This window comes from Psammomys obesus, unplaced genomic scaffold (genome assembly GCF_907164565.1).
Source record: "Psammomys obesus unplaced genomic scaffold, mPsaObe1.curated_primary_1811, whole genome shotgun sequence".
NCBI lineage: Eukaryota > Metazoa > Chordata > Mammalia > Rodentia > Muridae > Psammomys > Psammomys obesus.
In genome coordinates this window covers 5,320,923-5,329,364 of record NW_026585626.1, presented here as the reverse complement: position 1 = coordinate 5,329,364, position 8,442 = coordinate 5,320,923, and the positions used below count along the sequence as shown (strand labels likewise).

The following is an 8,442-nucleotide window of genomic DNA, read 5'->3' as shown; positions in this document are numbered from 1 at the left end:
TGACAGGAGAATAGCTGGAACAGGAGCTGCAGTTCCAGACTTCAATCAATATTTTAATTACCAAGTCTATATTTAGCAAGACAGGAGGGGACAGGAGAAAAAAAAAAAAGGTGGGGTAGGTGGTGTGGGGCCTCAGAAGTGCTGACCCATATTTTGCACTTGGCTACAGAGGCTTGCAGTCCTGGCCAGGAGTTCCTGGCCCTGTGCCCTTCAGAAGCCAAGACCGGTGCTGAGGAAGTGTTTAGGCAGCTTAGTGGTTGCAGCAGACCTCACCAGAGAGACACATGTCCTCAGCACTGTCCTTTAATCTTCCTCTGCTCCAGGGCTGGGGGAGGGGTCAGGGCAGGTCAAACGTCTCATTTCATGTAGGGTCAGTGTGACTGCAGGGTCACTGCTATTGCCTTGGCGGTGGCATTGGCCACACTGACAGGAAGCCTGGCAGCAGGGAGCACAGCAGGGATGTCTCTGGGGACCCTCTGCATGGGTGGAATATTGGGGCCCTCCAGGGTGTCCAGGATCCCTGAAGAAGAAGGATGGAGAGCGAGTGAGAGCTGGCCAGGCAGGCCTCCGGCTCAGTCAGCCCACTGCCCGTACAAGCCGTCCTGCCACTTACCCTCTACCACTTTGTGGTAGGCAAAGTGCAGATAGAGCAGGAAGAGCATGTGCAGGGCAGCCAGCGTGCCACAGAGGAGCAGCCGCTGTGTGGGACCCACCGTCCGTGACACCAACACTGCCACCTAGGGCCAGAGGTATACAGTTCAGAAGGCCTGTTTTCAAAGTGAGGAATGGAGAAGATACTCCAAGCCTAGGGAAGGACTACCAAGTGTACCCTTCTAGAGCCCTTTATGAGGTGGACAGCAGAACCTGCTCAGCTTACCATGCGCAGGGTGGACAGCCCGCCCACCAACAGCCAGAAGAGGTAGAAGAGGGCATGAAGGTGAATGTTATAGGTGATGAACAGGACAATACAGTGCCCGAAGAGGCCATAGCCCTGGGGAGAGAGATGACAGGACCTTCACTTGGGCTGGACAGGCCTTGGGCCCCTCAGTGGGGTCCTTTGGCCTGCTCCTCCCATCCCAGGTCCACAGATCCCTTGAGAGCAACAAACCAAGACCTTCCTGATCTCAGGGCCCCTCTTGCCCACTCCCAGGCTCGGCTCCTTACCAGCAGTGCCAGCATCTGGAGCATGGTGATCTGGGCATTGCACAGGTAGGCAAGGAAATAAATGAAGGACGAGACACCCAGCCAGTATCCGAAGCAGGTGCCAATGGCTGTGCCCATCAAGGTGCCCTCCCGCTGTGGGGTGAAGGCTTTGCTTAGGACTGAGACACCTGTGGCTTCAGCCTCACCCAGAGCCATCGTATCCTCAGTTAGTTTTCAACCTACATCAGCCACCCATCTTCCCTGCTTACGATAATGGTATCAGAAGTCTTCATCCCATGCAGGAGGATGGCAACCAGTGTGAAGACCAGCATGAGAGGTCCATAGAGCTCACCTGCGACTTTCTGTGAAAACATGAACACATTCAGACTGGAGACTGCAATGCTTCTTCACACCTTCCCAGGCTTGGCCTGGTGGCCCACCCTCTCCCCTGATGCCTCCCCCTGTTCTGCAGACATGCTTTTCTCTATTCACCTGGGGGAAGCTGACCATCTTGATAGGGATCATGGACTCCAGGAGCCTGGGAGAGGAGAGGAGAGATGAGGGCAGAAGCAGTACTGTGCTGTGGTTCTGGAGGACAGGGTCTGAGTCTTACTCATGTCTCTACCGCCAGGAATAGGGCTGGCCCAGAGCACATACTGGAGGGGGGGAGGGGGCAAAGACAGGGAATGAGAAAATCACTTTGAGGAAGGACAACCCTCTGAAACTGAGGTCAGTGGAGTAGCAACTACTTGGAAAAATTGGAGACAATGGATTTGACCATTTACCTACATGGCCTATAGGAGACAGGCAAACATGAGCAGAGGGTACTCAAATGTAGAAGCCCTGGGAGCACTTCAACCACTAAGTACTCTTCCAAACAGTGAGCATTGTTTTTGAAAAAATATATTTAAAGTGGTATTAAAATTCCACACATAATAATGATAATAAAGATAATTTCTTCCTTTTCCTACGAGTTTTTCTTGTTTTTAGCAATGTTTTTGGATTTTTTTTTTTTTTAACTAAGATATTACTTCCTTTGGGAAGCCTTCCCTTTTGGACCCCAAAGTCTTTCTGGGCTCAAGTGTCCCTCCTGTGTGTCCCATAGCCATACAGGAGTACTATGTTGTATCTTCACTGATGGATCAGATATCATTAGGATGCTGCTCTACAGAGAACAAAAACTCAAGTGTGTACTTGCTCAGTGGCCCTGGGTTTTGTATCAGCACTGGTTAAAGGATGAACAAAGAACTATGCCAGGATTGAATCCAGTTCTTCACAAGCCAGTTAATGACTATGCCCTGATCTTGAGGTACAATCTGTTCTATGCCAGAGAGGAGAGAGGCTGGGGTGGGAGTAAAGGGGGCAGAGCTTGCTCTTGAGGAGCTGTTGGTCTGTAGGGAGACCAGCCTAGGAATAAGAATGAACGGAAGTTTGAAGAGCCACATCGAAGAGGAAAGCAGAGTTGTCTGCATCCCAGATGACCACTAATAGGGGAGGAATGAGAACGGAGCAAGTGCTGTTTGAGCTGGGTGTGGAGGAGAGGCGGGTAGTGAACTTGATGGAGGACACAGCCAATGTACTTTTCACCATGTATTCTGCAACAGGTTCAGTGACCAACTAGGGTGATGGGGTTACAAGCTCAGCAAGGCCCAGGGCCCAGTATCTGACTGTGGTCTGGATGAGGGACTAGATGTGAGGACAGACGTTTCTGAGAAGGTTCCTCACCTGCTTCGGACCTGGGCAGGCTCCACGTCAAAGTAGGGTCTCAGGATGTCGATGTTGGCATACAAGCTGAAGGCCCTGGAAGCTTGTCTCTTCCCTGCCTGCCACATCTGAAGGGAGATGCGTAGTGTGAAACTCATGACGCTGGATTGTTACCTGGTCCCTACTGTGTGGCTCTAACGGGAAAACCTTCATCAACTTGGCACAGATCTAGGGCCACTTTGCCATCTGCTTACCTGATCAGCCACCTGCCGGCTCAGCTGCCCCTTAAAGCCCTTCATGCCAAGGAACTCCCCATCCTCCTCTTCTGCAGCGGCTGCATCGGCATCGACCTCTTCCTCACGCAGGCGCTGATGCAGCTCACCCATGTCCTCGAAGCTGGAGCCCGAGGTATCGTCCATGTTCTCCATATCAATCACAGCCGAGCCTCCACCCTGAGAAGACAGTGACTCGTAGGGTGAGGGGCTCTTCTGTTGCTTCTTTCCGTTCTATGCTCATCTCACGCTGGGAGGCCTTGCTCTCTCCTCTGATGAGAACACGGCTTGGAACTGCTACCCACTGTGCCGTACTCCTTCCTTTCACTGCTGGCACAGCTCTTGGTAGCCACACTTCTGTAGTCCAGGGAAACCTACTACTTATTTTCCTACTTTCCCCCTCAAAGCTCCAAAGAGCTGCAAAAGGGCCCATCTACCTTTCCCCAACTCTCAAACACGCCTATTTTTAAGGAGTGTCAGTGAATCCTCTCCTCTAGCCCAACACTATGCCTGACCCAAAAAGACTTCCCAATCCGTCCGCAAAGCCCCGAACAGGCACAGAGACCCGACGCCCTCTGGAGCCTTAGCCAGGCCCTTTCACAACAGCACAAGCTCTACAGACTTTCGCGTGGAAGACTCAGACAGGACAGAAGGTTGTTGCAATGGAGCCGACTTCCAGGCCGCGAGAGAGAATAACAAACACACTCGGGACGGCAGTCAGCCCGGAGGCTGCGGGCAGGAGGAGCTCTCAATACCTGGATGTTTTCTTCGAAGCCTCCCCATTCTGGGCCAGCACCATTTCGGACGCCGCTGGCCGGCGTCGCCGTATTCGCCATGTCCCTCGAGGCTTCCCGTCGCTGAAGCTTGTGAGCGTGGGAATACTGTGAGACCCGGGCCCAAGGGGGGAAACGTCCAGAGGAGGGAGAGGTAGTATCAGCCGGAACGCCAAAATATCAGAAACCCGGATGTTTGGCCCCAATTGACGTCCGGAAGTGAAAGACGTGGACAAGGCGGGGCAAGATCTCGCGACATTTAGGCGTGCCGCGTTGCCGCGGAGACGGAGGCGGGTCCTAGTCCGCAGGCGCGGAGACGCACTGCTCTCACGGCGGGTGGTGGAAGATGGCGGCGGCGCAGGCGGTGGAGGAGATGCGGACCCGCGTGGTTCTGGGAGAGTTCGGCGTTCGCAATGTAAGCTCGGATCGTGGCTCGGGAGAGATGGGGGCGGGGCGGGACGGGGGCAGGGGCCAGGTGTGAGGCTTGGCCTCACTGCCCTTTCCTGGACAGATTTCCTGTTCGCTCTAGGTCCACACCACGGACTTTCCCGGTAACTACTCCGGTTATGATGATGCCTGGGACCAGGACCGCTTCGAGAAGGTGGGTGGGCCTGGAGGTGTTCAGACCGCTTGAGGGGCCAGACGTCACAAGTTGGTTTTGGGGGTCGCTGTATATTGAGCCATGTGCTAGGAGCTCCGTGGACGGGCGGTCAGACACGGTTCCCGTTCCTGGAACAAGTCGTTCACTCTCGGTTGGGTAATGGACCACGTAAAAAAATTATTCCAGTATAATAAAATAGTGATGAAGATGGCTGGGATGGGGCAGAGGAATTACATAGGTGTGATTAAGGATCAGTGAAGGAAGTGACGTGAGTTAAGTTTTGAACTTTTGAGCAAAGGGAATGAGAACTAACAGATATGTATCATTGCTTTGGTGAGGGCAGTGTGTGTGAGAAAGGACCTTGTAGCTTGAGTAACCTAAAGTTTTCTTCTTGCTGTGTGTGTTTGCCTACATGTGTATTTGTTCACACCAATCACGGGTGTGGCCGGTGACCCCGGATATCAGAGGAGGTGTTAGGTCCCAGTGGGTGCTGGGAACCAAACTCAGTTCTTCTGCAAGAGCAGTAACTGCTCTTAACTGCTGAGCCATTTCTCCAGCCCCATTGGGGAACTCTGTTGATGGCTGATTGTGTCATTTGATAAACAGGACAAGAGGAGTTCAATCCTCTTGTTTATCAAACTCCTGTGTCTGAAGACTACAGGTCAAGTGGGTGTCTGAAGTAAGATCAAAAGTGAGAGACCAAGTAGTGAATTGAGACCAGCAGTGAATTGAGGTCACCCAGGAGGTTAGAACCTGGGAGAAAGTAATCCTTAACTGTGTGGGTGGAAGAGACAGTTGAGAAGGGTATCAGGTAAGAGAAGGAAATTGGTGTTTGGAAACCAAGGGAATAGAGTTGGGAAAAGGAGGTATTAGAAAAGTCAGTGGCACAGGCCTTTAATCCCAGCACTTGAGAAGGCCGAGGTAGGCAGATCTCTGTGAGTTCCAGGACAGCCAGGGTTCTGTTACACAAAGAAACCCTATCTCAAAAACAAAACAACAAAATTGCAAGTATCAACTGCCCTAAATAGTGTGGGAAGTTCTGCTTTTTAACAGATTAGCTTCTGTGGGAGGTTTATTTGGAGCCACATTGCTTGTAAGACAAAACTGGGAAGGCAGGCAGAGTGGTACATGCCTTCAATCCCAGCACTCTGGAGGCAGAGGCAGGTGGATCTCTGAGTTCAAGTCAACAGAGTGAGTTACAGGACAGTTAGAGCTATACAAAGAAACCCTGTCTTGAACAACCTGAAAAAACAAACACAAAACTTATGAACGGGACTAGAGACAAAATGTCTAGTGATCATCTGGCCAGAGGAAGACTTTAGGATGAGAGTGTAGAAATATATTGGGGGATAGTGCCAGGGTGGAAGTAATCACAAAGGGAGGCATGAATTAAACAAGAGAAACAAGCTTCCCATTAGGTTTTCCCTGTTGCTCTAGAATTTCCGTGTGGACATTGTACATATGGATGAAAACACGTTGGAGTTCGACATGGTGGGAATTGACGCTGCCATTGCTAATGCTTTCCGGAGAATATTACTAGCTGAGGTATTGGAGGCCGTGGTAGTGGGGCTGGAGTGGGGAAGCTATATCACCACCTTATTTGTAGAAATGTTCCCCAAAGCCATTCCATTCTCACCTATAGTTGTTCATATGAATGGTTTTGAGGCCAGTCTTGGCTAGTGAAACATCTCAAAACTCTAAAAGCACAAAATAAAAAAGAGCTGCCCATCTTAACTTTCTCATATAGGGAGGTGGGCTTTGCAGTTGGATGATTCTGCTTCCCTGAGCAGGTGCCGACGATGGCTGTAGAAAAGGTTCTGGTGTATAACAACACATCCATTGTTCAAGATGAGATACTTGCTCACCGCCTGGGGCTCATCCCCATTCTTGCTGATCCTCGTCTTTTTGAATATCGGAATCCAGGTGAGAGACTGAGAAGGTGAAATTCTGAGTTAAGTTTAAGAGCTGTCCTGAAATGTGTTGTGGGCTCAGATCCCAGGTTTACTGTTGTAAAACCTCAGTCTAGGCAGTTGGCATTGTGTACATTGGCTTTTCATCTGGGAGGACACTTGCCTTTGCCTTAAGTTTGTCACTATATAGAAGCTTTTTGCATAGTGCCAGCACTCACATGTATTTTAATTCTTAAAAAAAAAAAACAAAAAAACTTTACGTGTACACACAGGTATAGAGGTCAGAGAACAACTTTGGAGCATGCTCCCTTCCTTCCGCCTTTTCATGGTTTCTAGGAACTGAACTCAGTCTCTAGGTTTGAGCAAGCAAGCACCTTCACTCTATGAGCCTTCTTGCCAGGTAGAGCTGGGCCAGGCATGGTGGTGCACATCGTTACTCCCAGCACTGGGCCAGGCAGGCAGAGCTCTCGTGAGTGCAGGGCCAGCCTGCACAGTGAATTACAGGACAGGCTAGTGAAACACCTCCTGCTTCTTCGCTTGTGCAGGAGAGGAAGAAGGGACAGAGATAGATACACTGCAGTTTCGGCTACAGGTCAGGTGTACCAGGAACCCCAGTGCAGCTAAGGATTCCTCTGACCCCAACGAACTCTACGTGAACCACAAAGGTGAGCAATGCTAAGGAAGAGGGCCCATGGCTGAAGGGTGCAAATTGCAGGATCTGGGATTTCTGACATATTTCCCTCCAGTATATACCAGGCATATGACATGGGTCCCCTTGGGAAACCAGGCTGATGTCTTCCCGGAGGGCACAATCCGACCAGTACATGACGACATCCTCATTGCTCAGCTTCGGCCTGGCCAGGAGATTGACTTGATCATGCACTGCGTCAAGGGCATTGGTGAGAACGTAGTGAGTCTGCGCTGAGTGGGGACAGGTCTGACTGCAGTAGTGCAGTGTAACCAAGGGCCTCAGTGGGGATGTTAGCAGCAGGCAGAAAGCCACAGTGCTTGTGTTGTCTCAGGTAAAGACCATGCCAAGTTCTCACCGGTGGCCACAGCCAGCTACAGGCTCCTGCCGGACATCACCCTGCTTGAACCTGTGGAAGGGGAGGCTGCTGAGGAATTGAGGCGATGCTTCTCGCCTGGTGTAATTGAGGTACAGGAAGTACAAGGTATGCTAGCTCATGTATTGTTGTGATCAAGACCCAAATGCATTTTCTTTGAAGGTGGCAGAAAATAAATGCTCTTTTCCTGATGGGCAAGGTGTCACATTGTTTATAGGGAAAAAGGTGGCCAGAGTTGCCAATGCTCGGCTGGATACCTTCAGCAGGGAGATCTTTCGGAATGAGAAGCTCAAGAAGGCTGTGCGGCTTGCCCGTGTTCGGGACCATTATATCTGTGAGTGACGTGCTGGTACTCTTTGGATAGGATTGAGAATGAGCCCCTAATAAAAGGTAACTCCTGCCAGAACTGAAGTATTTTCTTTGTTCTCTAGTTTCTGTGGAGTCAACTGGAGTTTTGCCACCAGATGTGTTGGTGAGTGAAGCCATTAAGATACTGATGGGGAAGTGCCAGCGGTTCCTGGATGAACTAGATGCAGTTCAGATGGACTGAAACTTCCACGGCGTGTCTGGAATGGCCTGGCTGCTCCTGGCTTGCGACCTTTACCCCACTGCACTGCTATGCCCAGTATGACTAGAGGTCCAATTCCAGTCTTATTTTCAGTCAATACATTTTATTAAATGTGTCACAGACTAAGACTTATGCCTTTGTAAGGCCTTTGTTGTAAATAAATTGATATCCTGGCAAAATTTTTTTCAGACTTTTCTTGTCTAAAAATATGGAGCCTTGCCTCAGAGCAGGTTGGCAAGCGTTTACATGCCCTAAAGCTTTCTGAGGCGGAATTACAACAGTTCTGTGGGTGTGGGGAAGACACAAGAGCTGTAGTTAGTGTGTGCTATGGCCTGTCTCCTGGGCTTCCAATGAAAAGTGTTGTCTTTAGCTTCAGACATGCTGCCACTGTCTGCCATTCCCTCCAG

At 50.6% G+C, this 8,442-nt stretch overlaps 2 protein-coding genes across 3 annotated transcripts; one reads left to right on the top strand and one right to left on the bottom strand.

Annotated features, from left to right (window-relative positions):
- On the bottom strand, positions 1-4,103 carry Yipf3 (Yip1 domain family member 3). The gene is made up of 9 exons (XM_055612884.1): positions 3,875-4,103; positions 3,102-3,299; positions 2,869-2,975; positions 1,636-1,681; positions 1,413-1,505; positions 1,165-1,296; positions 878-991; positions 614-737; positions 1-520 (listed from the first exon to the last, which is right to left on the bottom strand). The coding sequence occupies exons 1-9, from the start codon at positions 3,953-3,955 to the stop codon at positions 372-374; spliced, it is 1,044 nt and encodes a 347-aa protein (XP_055468859.1). The 5' UTR covers positions 3,956-4,103; the 3' UTR covers positions 1-371.
- Positions 4,104-4,200: 97 nt separating this feature from the next.
- On the top strand, positions 4,201-8,214 carry Polr1c (RNA polymerase I and III subunit C). Of its 2 annotated transcripts, none has more exons than XM_055612877.1 (9): positions 4,201-4,307; positions 4,422-4,493; positions 5,931-6,038; positions 6,284-6,416; positions 6,949-7,068; positions 7,150-7,302; positions 7,426-7,575; positions 7,685-7,801; positions 7,899-8,214. In XM_055612877.1, exons 1-9 carry the CDS (start codon positions 4,239-4,241, stop codon positions 8,015-8,017), a joined length of 1,041 nt encoding a protein of 346 aa, XP_055468852.1. In that variant the 5' UTR covers positions 4,201-4,238; the 3' UTR covers positions 8,018-8,214. The 2 variants fall into 2 exon arrangements, with proteins under 2 accessions (XP_055468852.1, XP_055468856.1); XM_055612881.1 differs by having other exon boundaries at positions 4,234-4,307; positions 4,404-4,493.
- Positions 8,215-8,442: the final 228 nt, after the last annotated feature.

Bases quoted from the DNA above. Each gene is read 5' to 3' on its own strand.
- Polr1c (XM_055612877.1), top strand. From the start codon at position 4,239: ATGGCGGCGGCGCAGGCGGTGGAGGAGATGCGGACCCGCGTGGTTCTG. The intron at 7,069-7,149 runs GTGAGCAATGCT...ATTTCCCTCCAG, and splicing joins ACTCTACGTGAACCACAAAG to TATATACCAGGCATATGACA. The intron at 7,802-7,898 runs GTGAGTGACGTG...TTTGTTCTCTAG, and splicing joins TGTTCGGGACCATTATATCT to TTTCTGTGGAGTCAACTGGA.
- Yipf3 (XM_055612884.1), bottom strand. From the start codon at position 3,955: ATGGCGAATACGGCGACGCCGGCCAGCGGCGTCCGAAATGGTGCTGGC. The intron at 992-1,164 runs GTAAGGAGCCGA...CTCTCTCCCCAG, and splicing joins TCCAGATGCTGGCACTGCTG to GGCTATGGCCTCTTCGGGCA. The intron at 738-877 runs GTAAGCTGAGCA...CTCTGGCCCTAG, and splicing joins GGCTGTCCACCCTGCGCATG to GTGGCAGTGTTGGTGTCACG.